The sequence below is a fragment of the Serinus canaria genome, chromosome 2, assembly GCF_022539315.1.
Source record: "Serinus canaria isolate serCan28SL12 chromosome 2, serCan2020, whole genome shotgun sequence".
Taxonomy (NCBI): domain Eukaryota; kingdom Metazoa; phylum Chordata; class Aves; order Passeriformes; family Fringillidae; genus Serinus; species Serinus canaria.
In genome coordinates this window covers 92708868-92731193 of record NC_066315.1, presented here as the reverse complement: position 1 = coordinate 92731193, position 22326 = coordinate 92708868, and the positions used below count along the sequence as shown (strand labels likewise).

At 36.9% G+C, this 22326-nt stretch overlaps 2 protein-coding genes across 17 annotated transcripts in view; one reads left to right on the top strand and one right to left on the bottom strand.

Moving 5' to 3' along the window:
- Positions 1-13518, top strand: part of ZNF236 (zinc finger protein 236) — a 77551-nt gene extending 64033 nt beyond the window's left edge. For 7 of the 8 annotated variants that reach the window (XM_030226428.2, XM_050971826.1, XM_030226432.2 and 4 more), the window contains 3 exons: positions 5179-5308; positions 8182-8358; positions 8792-13518. In XM_030226428.2, the coding sequence (XP_030082288.1) occupies positions 5179-5308; positions 8182-8358; positions 8792-8919 (435 nt within the window). In that variant the 3' untranslated portion in view covers positions 8920-13518. Of the gene's footprint in view, positions 1-4145; positions 4233-5178; positions 5309-8181; positions 8359-8791 lie in introns of those variants that run through there. The other variant, XM_030226441.2, reaches the window with a different exon arrangement.
- A 44-nt stretch (positions 13519-13562) lies between these two features.
- Positions 13563-22326, bottom strand: part of MBP (myelin basic protein) — a 108894-nt gene continuing 100130 nt past the window's right edge. For 6 of the 9 annotated variants that reach the window (XM_050971829.1, XM_009101571.4, XM_050971831.1 and 3 more), the window contains 6 exons: positions 21188-21214; positions 18707-18814; positions 18196-18231; positions 17601-17633; positions 16496-16618; positions 13563-14003 (listed from right to left, as the gene is read on the bottom strand). In XM_050971829.1, the coding sequence (XP_050827786.1) occupies positions 13947-14003; positions 16496-16618; positions 17601-17633; positions 18196-18231; positions 18707-18814; positions 21188-21214 (384 nt within the window). In that variant the 3' untranslated portion in view covers positions 13563-13946. The remainder of the gene's footprint in view (positions 14004-16495; positions 16619-17600; positions 17634-18195; positions 18232-18706; positions 18815-21187; positions 21215-22326) is intronic. The other 3 variants (XM_018908203.3, XM_018908199.3, XM_009101592.4) reach the window with 3 other exon arrangements.

The following is a 22326-nucleotide window of genomic DNA, read 5'->3' as shown; positions in this document are numbered from 1 at the left end:
GGGAGCATTTATTTTAAAATGTCTTTATATTATTGCTGTTGTCTAGTGATATTTTCTCTGTTTTCTCCAGATTATGAGCAATCTAATACTTCCAAGTCTTTTAAAAAAATTAGTGGTGTGTCTAAGTTCTTAATTGTATTATAGAATGTTCTTGTTAGGAATATTGGGCTGTACTAGACAAGTGCTTTGTTCAGGCCAGTATCTTACCTCTGAGAGATACTTAAAGGAAGTATTTTGAAGAGCTTTAAGAAAGGAGTAAACATATAAGTTGCCCAGAAGCTTGCCAGCTTCCCAGAATTTATAGCAAGAAATTTTTGGACCCAAAGGCAATGTATTTATATTCATTTATATTTATTAGCTTTTAGGAGACCTCTTCAATAGATTTCATTTCACTTTGATATAATATTTTAATGAAATATACTCTCTTTGTGAAGTTCACCCTCTTGGAGTGATCAAGTCTGTCAACTAGAGTATTGGAAACAATCATAAAATATATTGTTGTGAAACTCTTAACCTCTGAGTTAAAAGAAATTTTCCAGGAAAAAAAATCCAAAGAAGTCTTGATCCTTGTTTTCCTTAAGTAATGATAACAAACTCTTAAAATCAGTCTCTCGTCAGTTTGTTTTCTTAAAACTGGGCCCAGGTAAAAGATATGACAAGATAAAAACTTACCCTAGTATGTCCCTTGGATTATTATTCATAACTGATTTTTCAGGAAGGCAACAATTGAAATTGCAATAAGAAGTTCAGGGGCAGTCACAAGAGACTTGAGGGCCTTGGGACAACCTGTTAAGGGATCAGAAGCACAAGTAAATCTTCTCCTCTATCCTTCCACTTGCAGGGAGTGGTGTAGGAAGAGCTGGCAGGCCAGTAAGTGTCTCTGAGACTGGCATCGCCAGCAGAATTTAAGGGTTTTTGACCATGGATTGGTCTACACAACAGCAGGTCTGCTGCAGATGGGCTACCCTTGTCTCAAAGGGGGAAAAAGATGTTTGTTGAGGATTTAGCAGGGCTCGTTGAGAGAGATGATCTAAACTAGATTTGCAGGGAGGAAGGGATAAAACCACACTTGCTGGAGATAAGCTTGAGGGCAGCACACCAGTGTATGAGGGTTCATGTGCCAGCAAGGCCCTTCAAGCTCCACCCCAATGTGCTGAGTACACTGGAGCACATTTGAAATGTCCCAGTGCTGGTGTGCGCAGCACCATAGCCATCTCAGTGGGGGTGGGGGAAATGGTCAGTGACCTGCTACACCACTTTGACATGCACAAGTTGTCTGTAGCACTGGATGAGTCCACCCAAGGGTACCAAGGGGCCTGTCAGAAGAGCTTGCCAAACCACTTTTATGATGAGCAGTACTGGCTAACCAAGGAGGTCCCAGTTGGCTGGATCTTAGCACCTGTGATGCCCATCTACAAGGGCTGGAAATTGGATCTGGGAAGCTACAGGTCTTTCTGCCTGATCTCAGTGCCAGGATAGGTTATGGAGCAGCTCATCCTGTGTGCCACCATGTGGCACATGCAGGACAGCCAGGAGATCAGGCACAATCAGTATGGATTTATGAAAAGCAGGTCCTGTTTGAGTAACCTGGTTTCCTGTGACAAAGTGGAGGAGGGAAAGGCTGTGAATGTTGTCTACCTGGACTTGAGCAAAGCCTTTGACACTGTCTCCCACAGCATTCTTCTGGAGAAACTCACCTCCATGACTTGGATGGGTTCACTGTTTGCTGGGAAAAAATTGGCTGTATATCCAGGCTCAGAGTGATGGTGAATGGAATTACATCCAGCTGATGGCTGGTCACAAGTGGTGCTCTCCAGGGCTCAGTACTGGGGCTAATTCTATTTAATATCTTTATCAATGATCTGGACAAGAGGATTGAGTGCACTCTCAGTCATTTGCAGACAACACTGAGCTGGCCAGCAGTCTTGATCTGCTGGAGAGCAGGACGGCTCTGCAGAGGGATCAGGACAGGCTGGATTAATGGGTTGGGGCCATTTTGTGAGGTTCAACAAGACCAGGTGTCGGGTCCTGCTCTGGGTCATGAAAAACCCCAGGCAGCACTACAGGCTGGGGGCAGAGTGGCTGGAAAGCTGCTGGTGGAAAAGGACCTGGGAGTGCTGATTGACAGTGGCTGAACAAGAGCCAGTGTGTGCCCAGGTGGCCAAGGAGGCCAGTGTCTTCCTGGCCTGGGTGGGTGGGGAATAGTGTGGCCAGCAGGAGCAGGGCAGTGACTCTCCCTCTTTACTTTGTGCTGGCAAGGCTGCACCTCAAATCCAATTCAGTTTTGAGCTCTCAGTTCAACAAGGACATTGAGGTTCTGGAGTGTGTCCAGGGAAAGGCAGCAGAGCTGGTGAAAGGTGTGGAGCACAACTCTTAGGAGGAGCAGCTGAGGGAAGCTGAGGTTGTTTAGCCTGGAGAAAAGGAGCCCGGGGCTCACTTAACACTCTCGGCAACTTCCTGAAAGAAGGTTTTGGCCGGGTGGGTGTTGCCCTTTACTGGATAATGAGCAATAGGACAAGAGTTAATCACCCCAGTTATGTTAGGAGAGATTTAGATTGGATATTAGGGAAAATTTCTTAATTGAAAGGCTTGTCAGGCACTGGCACAACCTGTAAAGGGAAGTTGTTGAGTCACCAACTCTGAAGATATTTAGAAGATGTGTAGATGTGGCACTATGGACAGTGTCTTAGCAGACATAGTTTAGTGGTAGACTTGTCAGTGCTGATTAATGGTTGGCTTTGATCTTAAATGTCTTAAAGGACAGTTTCATTTACTGCTGGACCATCAGATACTAAAACAAATTCCACCCCTCATCAGACTCTTTTCTTTATCAAGGTGTTAATAGCAGCTTCAGCTGTGAGCAGCCTTTAACAGCAAATTCAAAGATAAATGTTGGGGTTTGGCTTAGGATTTTGGGAAGAGTTCAGTGTTCTGTTACTCGTGGTCTTCATTTTATACTGATGAAATTCTGGAGATCGCCAAAAACACTAAGGTCACTACCAAACTTCAGGCTTTTCAGAAAAATACAGTAAGAGGTAAGGGTATCAGTGTTTAGATCCCAGTACTTAACTGTAGGAGTTTTTCCCAAAGATGTCAGTACCAGCATTTTCATAATTATACACAAGAAAATGCTCTTTAGAGATCACACCTCCACCACCCGCCCCACCCCCAGTGTTAAGGCTTTTCAGTCTAGTGACTCAGTTCCCCTTCTGATGTGGGTTACTCTCCTGTTTTACAGCTTCAGAGACGAGTACTCTAAGACATGCACAGTGACTAAGCTGTCCAGTTTCATATAGCTATGTAGTGGAAGTATCTGGAAGTTGACTGTTGATAATAAATAAGGCACAGACATGATTCCAAGATGAAAGGAAAAAGACCTTATCATCTTATTAAAACAATGGAATGAAAAAAACTTTTTATTGCCACACTTTGAGAAGTGGTTACAATTAATGTTTCAGGAGTCATGGGGTATAAGAGTGGCATACTAATGCATGAGCCATTTCAAAGAAGGTTTCCTGGTCTTATTTTTTAATTAGATAATGCTTGTTTGCTACCCCAAGATAATTGCTCTCTGAAGAATATAAGAATTGCACAAATAATGTTATAAAACATCACATGAACAATCAGTGAAATACTGTGTCGATAAAGAGATGATTGCACTTCATGAATGTTGCATTTCCATGAACTATTTTCAAAAGAATATTTATTTTACAGGAAAAGTATGAGAGATGCACAGATCAGTGGAACAGAATTGCATCACAAACTGTTTCTTCAGAGAAAGTTGGCAGAAAGTTTTACAGGGCTATCTGGATATGTTGTTTGCATTCAAGTAGAAGATGGGGTGGGAGTTGTTGGGATTTGGAGGTTTGGGTTTTTGTTTGGGTTTCATGGTGAAAGAAATAAACAACTGGTTTCAGATAATTTTTTGAAGTAGGTTATAGTATGCTTCCACCATTCCATTTCAATGCTTGAGGGGGTTATGAACAAGATAAAACCTAAAGATTTTGTTTATTTCCACCTAAGCAGGGGTTTTAAGATACCTGATTTTTCTCAGAAGACCTTATATTATTTCCCTATAATACTCTATTATTATAAGTACTGTGATAATAATATTCATCCATGTAACTGTCTCGCTGATTTTCCAGTGTAAACAAACTCTGCAGACACAGGTTGCTTCAGTTCGTGGAGTGAGGAATAGGACTTCATAGACTTCAAGAAGGCTTATTGTTTAGGTATAGTAAAGACTAATTAATAGTTTAGTCTGTAATCAAATAGAATAGAAAAGAATACACACATTTTAGAAAGTGGACAAGTATTTGCAGTACTGTTTCACAGATAGTTCTTGATTAGAATTTTTTAGTTATATATATTTTTATTTATTTTCTTTTGTAATTGGAATTTTAACTTGGTATTAATAAGCAAATGAAAAAAAAATAATAGATAACATAGATACTCTTCTAAGTTTGAAAAGCATCTGGGCCTAGCATCAGTGTATTAAAAACACTGAAATTAGAACTGTTATTGATGCTTCTTCATGAAGATAAAACATCCTGCTATCTTACCATTAAGAACCTTAGTGATTTAATTTTCTGGTGTTTTTTTCAATTAAGAGTCCATTGTGAAGTGGTTCTGTTTGCATCTTGCCATCATGCTGCTGTGTGTGTATATTGTGATATTTGCCTCTTTGAGGCCTGTGCAGTTTGACAGTGTTACCAATTCAGGTGCTGAGGAATGCCCACATATCAGACAAGGAGGGAGATGGATGCTGTAGAGGAGAGGGGGGAGAAAATCCTACGTTGGTTTACAATTCACAGTTGTCAAAATACCTCTTTGTAGATGAACAGAGCGTTTAAAGAACTCTGGTTTGGTTTTCTGTATTTTATTTTGCTTCAGATAATTAGTAAAGGGACTAATGTATACCAAAAAAAAATAAGACATACAGTTATTTATGGAGTTTTTCAGAAGTGTGAAGACTGATGGTTAGAGATGGTTGATAGACAAAAAAAAAATCTCATTTAAAAGAAAAAAAAACAATGCAGGCTTCCATTTTCTTCCAGCTTGTCTGCTGATGACTAAGATCCTCTGCTTTTGTCTTCAAGGTGTGAATATATTTTTATGTTAAGTACTGAAGTCTTTTTAAAGGGTCTGAAATTTATTTTTTTTCCTATGCTGGCTTAGGAGCACATGCAAACCCATCAGGGTGGACCTTCACTGAGTTCCCAGAAGCCTAGAGTGTTTAAGTGTGATACTTGTGAAAAAGCTTTCGCTAAGCCAAGTCAGCTGGAGAGACACAGTCGCATCCACACAGGTGACACCAGAAATTGTTTTTATCTTGAGAGGTTTTCTTAGCAATGCCTGCCTGTTATGTTTGCAGCCCTTGCTTATGCTTTCAGTCAACTGCATTTAAAATATCAACTTAAGCTTAAAAATCCAAGTAAATGTCTTTCTTTAAATGTATGGAAATTAATAGGAGGAACAGCAAACTTGAAAACTCATGTGCTTCACTAAGCTAATCTGTATTTTGGGACTGGCAGTACTGCAGGGATAATGTGAGTGCATGAGCTTATGTCTAAAGGTTTGTCAGCCTTTGAAAGAGATTAATAAAGTCATATTTTGAAGTACTGTTTGAAGTGGTTTAAAAACACTGATTATGATCATCGTCAATCATATAGAAGAATGTGCAAATGAGGGGTGTGCTCAGTGATGTTGAACAAGGGATAGGTTTGACTGCTGATATTGACTGCTGTATGCAGTGCTTCATTGTCACTGAGCTACATGCACAGGTCATCTGTTTCTAATGCCAGTGCTTTTAATTTGTTGTGCTGTTTTCCATGTATTTCACCTGTATTGTTTCCTTCAACAGTTAATCTATAAAAAGTCTATACTGACTTCTCCTAGGGAGCACTCATTTTCTGTGATGTAAATGAAGTGCTTTTCAGGTTGCAGCTTCTGCCCTACTGTAAGTTGAAGACTGTACATGGGATGATAGCCCAGCTGCCCTCCCTGTCACCTTCTGTGCCTGACAAAGGTTCTTCTTCAGAACATGAGTTCTAAATATACCAGTCAGTTCTCTGAAACAAGTTCTTTCTTTTCCCTACCACTGCTACCAATAAATAGCTGTCATGGCTGCTAAATGTAAACAGGACAGGGGAAAGTTATCTGTGTTGCTACTAAGCTGGAGGGGACCAATGAGTTTGGCTGGATGTGCTGTAGAATAAGAAGATTCCCTCAAAAGGGTAACTCTCTCTTAGAATGAGTCAATAAGTTTTCTCTTTCCCCAGCATCAAGCTGCTTTGTGGTTACTGCATTAGAAGGAACATTCTGGTTCTACTGTGGGTAGGGAAAGAGAAGCAGGAGTTAAAATCCCAGGAGATTTAAATACCCTCAGTAATTTGCTTTTTGCAAAACTGACTTAACACAGATTCTTGAAAAAGTTATTGTCTCCTAGTTTAAGGTTCCATAGAATATGCAGGAAGCAGGAAAGATGACCAGTTGTCATTTTCCCTGCTTAGTTTAATTTCATGCTGCTGCCCCGTTGTAATAGGCACAGAGCAGTTCGGGGAGCCTGAGAACAGAGCAGAGTCCCTTTATTGATCTGTTTCTCATAAATCTTCACCATCATAGGAAGAGTTCTTTCTGTTTAGGAATGACTTGTAATTCACTCAGGAAATACTTAAATATTTAGATATTTTGGGGTTTATTGTACTAGGAGGCTCATGCGCTCGACTGTAACAGACGTTGCTAAATTCATATTTATTTTTGTGTTCCAATAATGTCAGAAAACAGTAGGTCAATCTGTATGATTGTAATTCTTTCAGAAGAGAATGTTCTTCTGGAAATCACTTGAGACCAAAAGAGTGAGAATGTGTAGCACAGAAATGTTTAGATGGATGCATTTACATAAACTATGCTAGGAAAGGTTAACCTAAACCTAAACTGACTTATTTCCATAAAGGTACTGTCTTGTCTGTAAGAAAGTGTTTGTGATTTCTATCTTGACTAAACATTTTTAACCTTTTCTAATGGGTAATATCTACTAAATCAGTGACCAGAAGGAAAACACATTATTTCTCTGAATAGCTCTAGATACCTTGTTATGTAGGATTTATCAGTGAAGAGTGGTTTGCTGAAATGTTGAAATCAGAGGGAAGCATTTGCTTCCAATTCTACCGAAAACTGTGTAATAATCCGTTACACTAAAAAGGTTGCTCACCTTCACTGAATTTAAAAAATGGAATCAAAAGAATTTCAGTAAGCATGCATTTCTCTTCAAACTAAAGAAAAAGTTGTTAACAAAAATAGAAGGAAAATATCTGTGCTTTAAAGGACCTTCTGTTGATCGTCTGAGAAGTTGGATTTGGCACGCAGGTGGGAACACTAACATAATGAAGGGAGAGATATATTTGTCCTGTAAGAAAGAATTTGGAAAAATATTTTTACTCCTGCTTGTGCTTCATTTTGCTAACTAATAGAAAGGAGTATCTTAGAAAGTGCTTTTAGAAGTCCTTACTGACATACAGTGTGTTTATGTCAGAGGTTATGGTGTTGAGTGTTGGTGTTGAAGTAAAAGTCTGGTCTTGCAAAGTAGGTATTTTTAAATTTTAAAATATTTTTAAGTTAATATGTTCTTGTGTTTATAGCTAGAAATCAGCAGTATTCTGGCAGAATTGGAGCAATAAGCCTCTTTTGGTGAGATATGGGAATCACTAGTTGGCATAGGAAGCCACAATTCCATGTAGAATTACCAGGACACTTTTTTTGTTAACATTGTTGACTATTTGACTTCTCAGTTTCTTAAAGGCATCAGCTTTGTTAATTCTAGTACATTGCTTTATCTGTATTACTCTTCATGATGCAAAAAGGTGATGGTTTCTTTGAGTACAGAACATTCAAATTGGTAAATTGATTTTTTTTCTTGTACCTCTGTTAAATAACTCACCTAGGTTATAAATTGGATAGGAAGGATAATATCAGTGATTTAGTACTTATGTAAGTATTCTGACATTTAATTTGAGATTTTTGCTGACAATGTGGAGCTATAGCCCTGTTTGGAGACAGTCTCAAGGAAAATGATGATGTCTATTTCATTTCTAGATCATCTTGATAATTTTTACAGAATTTCAAACTGTATTTCAATGTTAAAAGGAAAAATTATGAAGTATGTTTTTCTTTCTTATAAAGGGGAACGACCATTTCAGTGTACACTGTGTGAAAAGGCATTTAACCAGAAGAGTGCTCTTAAAGTCCACATGAAAAGGCACACAGGAGAGAGACCTTATAAATGTGACTACTGTGCAATGGGATTTACACAGAAAAGCAATATGAAACTTCATATGAAACGGGCCCATGGTTACACTGGTACGTAGCATGGTGGTAGTACTGCTGAGGGCAGGACTCCATATGTTTTGTTAGGAAAGCACAGAGCACTTCCCTTAAATTACTGAGGAATCAAGCACTGATAGCTGAAGACCGCAGTTGATGAGGTAATAGTTGCACATGCAACCCAAAAATCAGGTTGAAACAGCAATTCATTGTTTTTTATGATTCCTTGTGTTTGATGTGAAGCTCCGTGTACAGAAATAGAGTTGAAAAATTATTCCAGGAAAGCAGTATATTGTATTAGATTTGTAAAAAAATTTTCCAAGACCATCTAATGAATTTACAGTATCTGAAGTAATTTTTATAATACTGTTCCCATCATGGTTCCTTTATTCCCGAGTGCTGTATTTGCCTTTTTCTTACACCATATATCAAATCCTACTCAAGTGCCTTTTGTCTTGTACCTTGGTAGGTCCTGTACAAGAGCCTGCAAGTCACCAAGAACAAGAAGGGGAAGACATCAGTCGTGCTCTGAATTTAGAAGAAGTGGTACAAGAATCTTCAAATGAATGGCAAAGTATAGGCAATGTTTTTCGATAACACCTTGAAATTTGAAAGTTAAAAATATTTCTGGGACTCGAACTTACAGTTAAAGCTTCAAGCATTGAAGATACTAACAACAGAATAATATATTATAGTTTTTTTAATTATTTACAAAAGATACCTAAAAGAAGAATTCTTTTTTTTAAGCTTGTAGAAGAATATTGGGAAAACTTCATTTAATCTGTGCTAAGTTGTCTGTGAATCAATGAACTCAGGTAATAATGTATACAGTTTCATCTTTGAATTCACAGCCAGTATATCTATTTAAAAATAAACTGGAACTTTATATCAAAATAGAATGATTCCCATTTTTAATGGAGATGAAGAATAACTTCACAGGAAAATCATGAAACTGTCAGTCAACTTTTTTAAAATGTGTTTTAAGAAATAATTGAGATTGGAAACAAAGTGTTGCAGTTGATGATGCATGCAGTATAAAACAGTGGCGTTTTGCCTTTTTTTTTTTTTTTCCTACAAGGCACAAGAAAAGGCTGTATTTCTTTTGAAAGCTTTCTTTTTTAGTGCATTTTGAGAATTTGTTGAAAAAAAATAAAATACTGCGAGCTCATGGCTTTTCTTGAGGTAAACTCTTGAGAGGGAGCATGTTCATTTTCATTCCAACCACAAAGGCAGATAGATGTTAGTTTTTACAGTAAAAGTCTTGAGGTTTTGGACTTGGCAATAATTACTTAATAAGAATCCAAATGAGAAAGGGTTCCAGTAAAAACCTCCGTTGTTGTTTGCTGTACTGGGTCAGCAGGTACATATCTCAGTATCTGTGGAAAACAGCCATATACTAAATCTGTGAGGTAAACAAGTACCATTTTGTGGTAGCAGTGAGAAAATTAGGTGTGCACTAAGTCACCTATACTATACCGTGTTCCCCAGTGCTGTAAACAGTTATCATTTTGAATCTGTAAATTCCTTCTAATTTTCTTTGTGGCTTTTGGAAATATGTTACATTTATTTGTTTTTAAGTCATTGTTTTAGCAAAACTACCTAGCTGACTGAGTATTGCTTTCAAAGGTGCCACTTGTTAAGTATATTCATAGCAGAGAAACACTGGAGTAAAAGCATAGTTGTCTTTTAGACATTCCAAAGACAGAAGCTGTTTTCTTATTTTTGCCTTGTTCTTTTGAATTTTATTTATATGTTACATATATATAGATATATATATATGTGTGCTTATATATGTATATATATATATTTAAAGTCTACGAGCCTCTGTGTGGCCAATCAGTATATTTTGTAAATACTAATCCCAGTTGCAAGGAGTTCATCTGTTTGGTTGCCACAAGTACTTCTAGATCAGTGGTGGATATGTTGTACTATAATACAGACCTGGACTTTAATTTTCCTTCTAAAAGATAATTGTTCTCAGATCCAAAAAGCTCTTTTCTGTAAATATTGTCTATACTCTGTCTGTGATACAAAATAGTTATTTCAGATTGCTGAAGGAAGAAATTGCTGTTAGATTTGATAGGGCATCTCTTAATTCTTTTGTTAACTGTTTAGCATATGTATATAAGTAATATAGTTGGTGACATGAAAATAACACTTTTGTTATGTGGAATATTTAATTGAAAAACATGCTAAATAATATTACTTTTTTCCAAATTCTGTTTCGTGTATTTTTTAAGCATATGATTCTGGATTCTAGGAGATTGGAAAAACTGTTTACAGAAGTGCATGTTTGATTATTAGTTGTAAGAATAAAGTCCTTCCATCAGTGCCTTCTCTTCCAGGCAGCCTGTGAATGTTTCAGCTGTTAAAGAAAGACATTATATTTTACAGTTGTCTGGCCTCATGGCATAGCACGCTGTTTATCTGTAATAATATAGCAAAATGTGCTGTATTGCGTGTACCGTGTTTTTCCCTGTTATTTCAGGGAATACTGTATAAATGCACAGAGGGCTTGCAACTAGGTGATCTTTAAGGTCCCTTGCAACCCAGACCAGTTAATGATTCTGTGATACTTGGTACACACAACCTCAAAGCAGATCTCATGAGTAAAAAGATGGCATTTTTAAAGGGTCACTTCTCAGTGAGTCTGTTCAGCAAGCCTTGGAAGCGTTTAATAAACAGTATGAGTTACTGAGTCAGCTGGCATTTTTCCTGAATTCAGTTTGCGACTCCTCCAGCACTTGGAAAACCTGTCAGCTATAGTAATAGACTTTTAAAAAATTTCTTTTTAACATTGTATGTGATTTGCTTCTCTGCATCCTTTTCACCTGTGAACTTCAGGTGTCTTGACAGAGGTTTTTATAGCCTTAGTAAGATTGAGTTGGAGCTTTTCAGAGCAGTGTATGTGTTGATGTTCAGAACAAATACAGACACAGTGACCAGTATGTTGATATTTTCAAAAGCAGCGTTAAAGCAGATGCATTATATAAGGAAGCAGAAGAACTCTTCTTCTGCAGAATGCAGAATATACTGATTGTATAGTGGGTAAGTGGACAGCCCTTGTTCTTTCTGGTTTAATGCAGTAGTAGGCTTGTGCTAGCCTTGGGTTTTTGGCTTGTGTCTGCTTGTAATTTCTTTTGGTTTATGTTCATTCCTTCAGAACATTAAATTACACACTCCTGGTATTGGCTGTGCATGCTTGTTTCAGGAAAAATCCTTTGCTTACAAATCAAATGGCCATTTATACTTCTGGTTTTCATCAAAACTACTAATGTGTAATTAAAAGAATAAATTTCAGGCTAAGTTTTAATCACTTTTCATATTGGTAAAACAATGCTTTCAAGTACTCTACCTATTCCTCTAGAGGAAGTAAATCAAAAAAGCCACTTTGACCCTCTGGCAAAGACGACTGAGGGGAAAGAAAAGTGATGAGGGGAAAGAAGAGGTTTTGGTTAAATTCTGTTACTCTACAGTGCAGTATTTTGAAAGATGTATTTCTCTGGGTTTTTTACCTTAAATAATCTTTCATGTTTTTGTAGGCTGTTTGTGCCACAATTGCTCATGAAGGGGACTGGTTTTTATTTCCTGTTCATAGACATTTTATGCCTTGCAATATCCCCCTGGCCTGTAGCTGTCATTCCTTAAACACTGGCATTCCACAATTCTTGTGTCCTATGGTCAACGTTCTGGGTCATGCAATGTCACTAGAAGCCTCTGTGCTAGGTCCCAAGGTGTCATTGTGATATTTTCTAATATCTGCACATTATTAATAAACTCTGGGGGATGGTGGGGGGCAATAAATCAAACAGACCTAAATATATAAATATATATAAGTATGTATAAATATATATCCTTTTCCTTTATAAAAAAAACAAAACTGGCCCAAGTTTCATTTCAAGTTGATTACTTTATTTCAATAGTGACTATTTTTAAAAGCTGTGTTCCTATAAGAACAATACGTGTTCAAATTAAATCAACTATTACGTTGCAGAGTATACATCTGAATGAAGCTACAATAGAAAAATACACATAGCAACCAACAAAGGTAATAGATGTAATAGTGTGTGTATGCATAATAATTTTGGCACTTTTGTTTTCTTTAGTCTCTATGTATTTTCTATCATCTCATCTTCCATTGCTTCATATTAATGGACACTGATTTAAACCTACAATAGATTTAGATGTGAAATGTAAATAACATATATTTATAGGTAACTTTTACTGGGCACTTATTAGGAACGCTGTTTCAACCTAGGAAGCACTAACTGTAATCTACAGTGCATAGGCTAAAACTAAAAAAATAAAATAATTAATCAGACACTTAGATGACAGGTTGAAGAAATTGTAAGTTTAAGTAATAAAACAGTGCAATTCAGAAGAGCCTTTTATTTCCCTAAGTGTGGTTGGAAATACCATCCCCACACATTCATTTTAGTAATTTGTGAACAATTCATATCTAAATCTAACTGAACTATATTTTATTTCTATGAGGCAACTACAATACAACAGTTAAATGTTCATGGTAGTTTACTACAAGTTTGCTTTGGTGCACTGCCCTTAAAAGGCATCCAGGTGTTACTCAGGCAAAAGATGAGCCAATCAAATACAACACTGCTGCAATACCAAGAGAAAGATTTGAAATTCTAATGTGAGATGTGCAGGACTATCTGAGATACCAGTACTGAAGGGCTTTCTTTCAGAAATTAGACTTTTTTGTTTATATGCTTATTTACTTATTGTACTGCAAAGTCAATGCTATTGCAGCAGAGTTTATGTGAAGCACCAGTGATGTCAAGTGGTCACGGGTGCTGTCTTAGATGTTTCTCTAGGAATATCCCTTGTTTTGTAACATTAGTCTAACTCAAATTTGAAATCCTCTTTCTCTCCCTCATCTACTCTTTTATTCTAATGGTTTGGATGCAATGAGCAAATCATAGTATGGAAAGAATTTCCTATTGCTATTGCTCCACATCATATTGATTCTTCAACATCTGCCCCCTCCCACACTTCACATACCTTGAACTCCCAATGTTTGATAAACCTTTCCATGACTGCCTAATCCTGTTATGAAAATAAATTATTCTGTGAGTGAGAGAAGGAAGATTAAAACAAAACAAAAGAAAAAAAAAAAAAGAAAATTTGGATAAACAGTCCTTACAACTTCTGCACATGTTGATTTTTTTTTGTTTGTTTTAAACAGCAGTGTCTCAAAAATTCATTAACAGCAGTGCTCAGTATCCAAGACATTATAGCTCTTTATTTGTAATTCTGATGTTCACTAAAAAGAAACCAGAAGGGTTGAGCTTAAATTAGGTGCTTGGGAGAAATAAAGGAGTCCAGCATACAGTTAGGGCATCCTGAAGAAGAAGGGGTAAAGTCAGAGATCTTGTTACTTCACATAAAATAAGGAAAACATCTAGCAAAGCTACTTTTTGTGTTCCTTTCATTCAACTGTTGCTCAGGGATTGCCAATAGAAGTTTGTATCATCTACTGCATGCAGAACCTAATTGGCATTAAGTAATGGATTGCATCTATCTAGGTAATTGTGGCAGCTGTTACTAATTTTAAGGCAGTTATATTATGAAGCAGAGTACATGATCTTGGGTGGCATCTTGGAGCTTCAGCGCCTAGCAATGGGGGAACCAGACCGCGATCCAGGTCGGGACCCAGAGCCTCCCTGTGGAGGGAAGAACAGAGTTGCATTCATTAGAAATTAATATGTATTTGGGGCTGTGCATTGAAGAACATCAATCTGTTGTAAGTATGACAAAATTTTAAATACTGTCTAATGAAAACAGCCTGCAGTTGCCTCTAGTATATCACTAAATATTACTGGGATTTTTCACTTCAAAAATAAGATTTATTTTCATTGATTTTCACCTAGGATTAACTTACTGTCATTAAATCTTCCACAGAAGACTAGACAGTCTCTCATTAATAACTTTTAAGTGCATGTTCTTATTCAGGCCTTCCTAACAAAAACAGTTTATTTCCTTGGACAGCATGGAAAATTTCATTTTTATGAACCCTATGTGTATACTTCAAAACAAGTAACAAAACAAAATCTCCAAAACTTGCATATGAGATGTAATAGCTTCACATCTGAAAGAACTGAAATTTAATAGTTTCATTTTGCAGTAAATTCTCAGTGTTACATCAAAATGAAGTTTATATGGAAAGCTTAGATGCAGATACAGGAGAAAGCTAAGAAAAGATAAAAGGGCTCTAACCTGCCCTATTCTTAGAAACAATAAGAAAGTGTCAAACTGTGAGGAAAAAACTGTGACAATGCATAAATCTGCACTTGAGAAAAGAAGCATTTTTATAGCAAAGATGATTCAAGCTGAAGGTCTGACATTTCATTTTTTGGAATTTGAGATTAAGCTAACTTGGTATCTTGTCCCTTGGCTTTAGCAACCCTTCTATAGGCAAATCTTGAAAAATGCACTTAAGATCACAAATATGAGATGGTGTGGTAATTTTTACTGTAATCAGGTGATGACTGAACTGTTTACTTGGAAAAAAAATAGTGTCTTCTTTGGGACTTTATTTTCTTCATTTATGTTCTTTCAGCACTGCCTCCTTAGTTTTACAGAACTGTTACAGGAAAATTCAGTCTAATTCATTAGGTAATTGGCTTTTTTTCTTGCAAAGATATCTTAAAGAATGGATAACTTTTTTATATTACAAGTCTGGTGAACTATATAAAGAAACAGTAATTAATGCCTCCTGCTGTAAACAATAGGTCGAAATCAAATAGGCATGAATAAAACTCTTATCAAAGTTCCAGAAATTATAACGGCTGGGAAAAGGTTATCTAAAAAGTAAAACTGGTATATGTATCTCTCAGATATATATATATATATATAAAACTAAGCTAAAATAGCTATGATGAATATGCAAAAAAGATTGTTACATTTCCTGAGAGATCATTAATGCATATTTTCAGATGTTGAAATGATGAAGTTTTGCAAATAATGAGAGTATATAGCCATGGAATCGTTGATGTACCTGAGCCCCACTAAAACTACCAAGTGCACAACATGAAAATAAGACTTAAAATGTGTTTGATTTTTACCTGGGCCTCTGAAGACATCATTCCTTTTCTTAAATTGCAACATAAAAATTCCTACTACTTCCTTGAAGTTTTTGTGCTGTCACTTGGTGCTGCATATATTTGGAAAACAACTGTACAATGGGAGATATAATACCTAAACTGTTTAAGAGACAAAAATGTGGGTTTTGCTGCAAATGAAGGCACTGTTACATCTCTTCTTGAGGAGAGGAATAGTTAAGAGTCTGAAATGATCAGCTCTGCTAAGGATCTCAGACCTTCTGACTTGAAGTTAAGATGACTGCTGATGACATCTTCATGTGCATTAAGTGTACTGGGTGATTTGTTATGAGTGAATTCCCTGCCATCATTGCGTTAGAGGGAAAATACAGTCTCTGTTAAAGTATCTGCCAGTGGATATCGTCTGCTTTTCATGGGTCTGTTTCCTGACATAGGATGTGAAAAATCCTCACAACTGACCTTTTTTTCCTGTCCTGTTTTTGTTTATTGCCTGTGTTGTGACTGTGCTGTATCTTGAAATGGGGAATTGAACCACACTAAAGATAATCTGACCAAATATTTATTTCTAATACGACAATTTTGTAATTTGGCCCACTCTGTGGTTTCATAACTTTTGATAATGACATATTGTAAGAGTTTTGCCCACCTGGGGTGGGGACAAGCAGGGACTGCTGGAGTTGTTACTGCATCCAAATGTGTGTCCAGCACTGCCCTTCTGCAGTTTATCAGTTCTCTTTGATTTTCACTATCCCAAATAATTCAGCAGCAACGAGCTGTGTCATCTCATTTGTCTTCTGTGTTTCAGATCATTTTTGCATTCAGTAACAACACTGGTCCTGGTGCAGGTCTTTGTAGGACATTGTGGACTTACCTTCTTTTCTGATGGCCACTAACTGTGTATTTTTACCTTTGTTTCCTATCATGTAAGTAGTCACTAAGCCACAAAATAACCTTCTGGTTTATCCATGCAAGTCTAATTCCATCAGAAGCTTTAAGGAAATGAGGTTGTTTCAAACATGGCAGGTTCTGGAGAGGTTTGGCTTCTCTTTTTCCCAGTTCAATTTTTTTGTAAATAAAGTTCAGTTGTACTTTACCAGTTTAAAGATTCTGGAAAGAGTGCCCTGGCCCTCATGATAGGATCCCTTATGTCCCTTATGAGCAGATTTATGCTCATAGAATTTTCCGCTTCCATATCCTGGCTTGTGTGTTTCACCACCCTGCAAAGAAAGATTTTCATGTATATTACAAATTGTCATATATTCCAATTATCATAATCATGTTGTAGTCTTTATTTGTGATCACTGAAATGTAATACTCAAATGAGGAATTTGGAGGTTGTTGCAATAAAACAATCTTTTATGTAATAAAAAAGGATGAAGGAAAACGTTAGGAAATTATCTGAATATATTCAAATCTGAGGGAAGCATCAATCTGTAAAAAATGAATTTATATTCAAAAATTAAATACTCAGAAGGTTAACCTGTGTGAAAAAACTTAATGTTGTAATTTCATGAGTTCTAAGATGTCAAACATATCAGCTAATATGTCGTGTTCTGATAGTGAAAGAAATGCTTAATGGCTTGAAGGCTTTGATATTTTGTCTTAAAATGCCAGTAATTTACATGCCATCTCATATAAAATCAAACCTGTGGTAGAGAAGTAGAATTTAATTAGTTATGAGAGAGAACTGCGGGAAGAACTTAGAACTTGTCTAGGAATTTCTTAGGCAGATCACTTCTAACTGACAGGAAAGGTGGAACAAAATACTGAGGTTAGTGGCAGCATTAGTTTTGCAGACTGTGTAAAAGCAGTTGCAAAAGTGGAATAAGCACCCATCTCGTCCCAGCCTTCCCTCCCATTTTTGTCCATCCCAGGAGAAGAAAAATGCACCAGATGGGTCTTCCAGGAACCTTTAAAGGAAGAGAGCTTTTCCATTCAGTGGAGTTTGCTCCCTTTGTGCTGAAGCAAAAGAAATTATTGCTGCAAGGGCTGTCAAATTGCAGGATAAGAGCAAGCAACACAATTACCATCTTAAAGTGCTGCGGAAGGAGGAGGGAAAGTAGAACAGGAAAAGCAAAATAGCAAACTTGAGACAAAACAAAATTATTACATTGCTGCAGCAGCTTGAGGCAATGGAGTAGGAGATGCTTTGGCCTGGTAAATAAAAAGGCTGTTACCGAAAGCATATTCGTCACCTACCCAGCTAAATCTGGTGAGGGATAATCCTCTTCCCTGTACATGCAAGAAATAGAAACAATGACACGGTGATCACTATGAAACACAGCATCTGGGTCTGCCATACACAGAAGATGAAAAGATAGCCAAGATTATGAAATAATGGCCAGGTAATGAGGCAGACAGGAGTTGAGAACAACAGTCTGTACATTCATTTCATTAAGCAAGAAAAAGGCAAAATTGTTTATTGTAATTACTCGAACTGGCTTTGTCAGTATCACGTACTTCAAAAGCCAGCTGAGTTCAGTAAATGGAAGGACAGCTCCTGGCTGGTGAGGCTTGTTTGAAAGCATTACCTATTGTTAGTTCATTACCTAAAGCAATCACACCATAAATTGAATATAAAAATCCCTGCAAGTGGCTTCAATTAGTCCTGCACGAAGTCAGGAAGTGCGTGACGAAGAGAACCATGACTTCTGTGTCTTAGGCTCTTGCTTTATAGTGTTCCCAGTGATACCTGTAGACTTTTATTTAATGCCATTAGGGACAGTGAATCAGGCTTGCAGTTGAATTAGTGGGAATTAGCCCATAAATGCCTTGAGTCCCTGAAACTGCTTACCTTTGCTTGCATTGGAGGTGGTGTACGGGGTGAGACCTAAAAACCAACACAAAAGAGTTGTCAAACGAAGGCAAAAATAAATGCCAGAAATCATCAGGCCTCTAGCTCATTACCCATGAGCTAAAAATAGTAATTGCATTGAGAAGCTACTCTGCTGTCTTAGGCTTGCCTGGAATATGCTGGATTTATGTCCATCTTGAAACAGTAATAATTCCTTAATACTGCCAGTGTTAAAGACAGAAGGACAAAACCTGTCTATGGCAAAGCTGTATAACTGGCATGGTTAGCATTTGGCTATGCTAATGGAGGTTCATGTGCTTTTTTGGTAGCATTTCAGTATTGTTTGTCTTCTAGGTAAAAATTATTTTTGTATTTGAATGGCATAATGAGCTCAAAAGGCACAGTACAATTTGATGCTTGAAATAAAGGGTAATGATTGGGGAGTGTTTGTTTACTGATGGATTCTAAAGAAAATATTTCATTTTGGTGCATAAGAGGAAGGGGGACTTACAATGTTCTTGAAGAAGTGGACTACAGGGTTGTCATCAACAGGCCGGCCATGCTGAGATCTTGGGGGGATGGACCCGACGTGGTGGCTGACCCTGGCTGCATGTATGTCCTGAAAAGCAGAACAGGCATGTTGCCTAGTCAGCCGGGAAGGACAGCTTATCAGCCATGGCATGAAGAATCATTTTCAGGAGAGAAGAGAGGAGGAATATGCCTTGGCAATCTACAGAGATTGCCCCCTACAGTTGTTAGTGCTGTGAAATGACAAATACACCGTATGTATAGGCACATATGTTGTGTATATATATGGATGCACATGTTCTTGACGTTACAGCCCAGTGTGGAAATTGGCTCTTGAGGCTCTTATTGGAAAGTTCAGGTAACAGAAGCCTTGTAATTTTCCTTAAATAGGGAATTTTTCTTAAGTAGGATTATAGACTGTGATTTTAGAAAATAAACCAAAATGGAGAAAACCTTAAAATTATGTTGGATCATTCCGCATGGGAAAGCAGGAATAGATTGTGTACCATTTTTAGTTCCCAAAGACTTTGTAACACTCATGAGCTGCAAGAGCAATGTTGTTTTCAGAATGAGGGAACCAAGTGAGGCTGACAATTTCTATTTCAGTGGGGCTTTCTATTTTCAGAAGGGCTTCCTGAGCAGTAGTCCAAATGAAGTCAGATATTGATTTCTGTTGAAAAAAAAACCTAACCAATGCAGAGAAGTTTGGCTGATTTTCATCAGGGTTGTTTTTTTGCATGCTGATGATATGTGGGCACTTCATTGTTTTAAAAGCAGGAAAATCTGAATTTTGGATCTGTGAGATCTTCACAGTGTCAGGTAGTCAGTCCTGCTTATAAATCTGCAGCAGTTTCTACTTGGTCGCTAGTTCCAGTGTTGCCAAAATAGCCTCTGCTTCTGTGGTTAGGGAAGAGAGAGTCACTTACTTCAGTCATGGTTTTGTCTTCTTAATCTACATTCAAATCACCCTTTGAAAGCTGCTGACTGCCTTGTCTTTAGGATAAATACCATGGTAGTGCAGATCTGATGGGGTATGAATGAATTGCCACAGAATGGAGAGAAATTGGGATAAGGTTTTCGAATTAGGACAGGGTCGAGTTTCTTGATTTTGGCTTTCTGACCAATTATTAGGTGCTAATAACTTTGCTTATCGGAAAGGTTATTGTACTGTAAATACAAAGTTTTTTCTGCTTGCAGTGCCAAGTGTCATCACAGGCTTCGACTGTCTCCTGTCTTAGTGTGTATGAAGCAGTAGCAAATCTGAAGTAATTTTCAATGACTGTTCTGGGTGAGTTTCCTGGTGTTTAAAATAAAGTGCTTTCCATTCATATTGTCATCAGCAAACTTCATCTGTCTTCAGAACCTTTGATATTATTATTTATTTGTGACAGGTAATTTACATGTTTCCACTCAATTCATTGTTGAAATTACTCTTTCACCTCCAGTTTTTTCTTTCAGTTTTTAAACTCCTAGGGACAGAAAACAAAATCCAATGGTATTTTTTAGAGACTGCTTTTGTTTATGTAATATCTGTAGATGTTAAAAGATAAATTCTGATGGATTTGAAATTAAAAGAGAAATCTGATTTATACTACTATGATGGGCTACTGAGATGGTGTGACATAAGTGGACCTTTTTGAATGAACTCAATTTAACAGTTATCACATGTTTCATTAATTCATTCAGATCATCACTATTTACCTTTAAATATCTTTAAGTGCTTGGATTTAAATAATATTCCTGTTAAAACCTTACAGGAATAGAGAAGAGCAACTGTATTTTAGGAAGGGATATCATTTGCTTCTTATTTCTTTGTGTTAGTTGTCTCTTTCGCCCGGGGGCTGTAGTGAGTTCTCCCCACACCTCTTGCAATATTGTTAAGAATTTCAGTCTTGAGAGTATTGTCAATAAAAGGCATCCTTGGCTTCCACATTGATATATTTTGAAATGTACTTGCCAAGTATGAGCGTGAATTCAGAGCCTTGGATATTGGTGGTGAAGTTTAAAATGGAGGTGCCTCAGTTTGTGCCCTTAAAGAAAGTTTAAACATACCATAATTCTTCAGTAACTGAATAGAAGAACACTCAGCTTTTCTTGCTCCCAGTTAACATAAATGAAATGTTTGATCTCAGTCTAGGATCTCAACTAAGTCAACTCTGCTGCACCTTCAAAAAAGCCAAAAGGAACCCTAAAGCTGAATGATCTTAGTAAAAAAGATTTACCAGTACTAGAAATTTAAGCAGTAACTGGGAAATATACTAACAAAAACATAGTTTTCAACTTAACTGTGAAATCAACAGTTTTAAGGATTAATAATCTCAATAAGAATTCTTAACAACATACATAAAATACCCGTAGTTATCCTGTAGTTATCCTGTTAGGGGAGTGGTTTTTTTTTAAATACATTTTGTGGTTTGTTATGGTGATGCACAGGAAAGTAGCATTGTTTTACTGTGTCACCTACCTTGGTAGTATGGTGGTATGTTGGCCACTAAGACAAAAAAAAAAAAAAAAAAAGAGAGTAACTGTGAATGCAGTGCAAAGAAAACATGCAGGTATTTTAAGTTTCAACATTAGCTATACATTCCCATTAGAATTGCATTCCCTGTGTTAGCCATGTACTTTCACATCAGACTAATTACATTTACTGGCACAACCTGTATTAGTACCTTGTAAGAGCTGTTAACTAAAAAATTTATTTAAATTATTTTGTTAATAAATTAAAATTTAATAAATGAAAAATTAATAAATTTAAAATTGATAAATTATTGTTAGTTAGTTAACATTAATTAACTAGTAATATGGGCTCCATTTGGGGTTTTGTGCAAGGTTGTTATTACATTTCCAGTTGACCTGAAGATTTCAAAGTGTGTGTTTGTGTATGGGTGTGTATGTATTTATGTATATGTATGTATATATATATATATATATATATATATATATGTATGTATGTATGCATGCTTTTCAGTGTTGTACAACAACTGGCTCTGGGTATAAAATGGATACAGTTAAGCAGTTACAGGCTTGTTTTTTTTTTCAGTCATGAAATCCCATGAAATCCATCCCTGACTTTGCTTGCTATAAACAGGATATGTCAGATCTTGCAACTCAGATGCATTAGGAGGGACTTTTAAATGCGTATTTTCATCTCTCTGAGGGCTCTCATCCTCCACTAGAGGATTGCTTATAGCTGAAGATTCCATATGCAGGTAAATAGCTCTTAAGTCCTCATCAGTCTGTGATATGCATTTGTGCCAATAACAGTATTAAGATACTTTTGGAGTACTTGATTTTACAGCTTTTTACATTTCCTTTTGGTACCACTATTGTGCGCTTTTACTGCCTGCTTCAGAATGTGAGATGATCTAAAGTATGTCCCATGTTGTTTCTCTGCTGGCAAAATCCGCACATACAAAATATGGAAATAGCTGATTTAAAATGCAGTCAAACAGGTAAAGGTGGAAAACAAAGGGCTTTTTCACAGGTTCAGTGGGTTTTGTGGTTTCCAACAGCTTTTCATCACAAGATACCTAACAAGTGTCTGTGCATGAATTTAAAAGATATCATAAAAAATCCACATATTTCAAATTCTCACAGACGTGA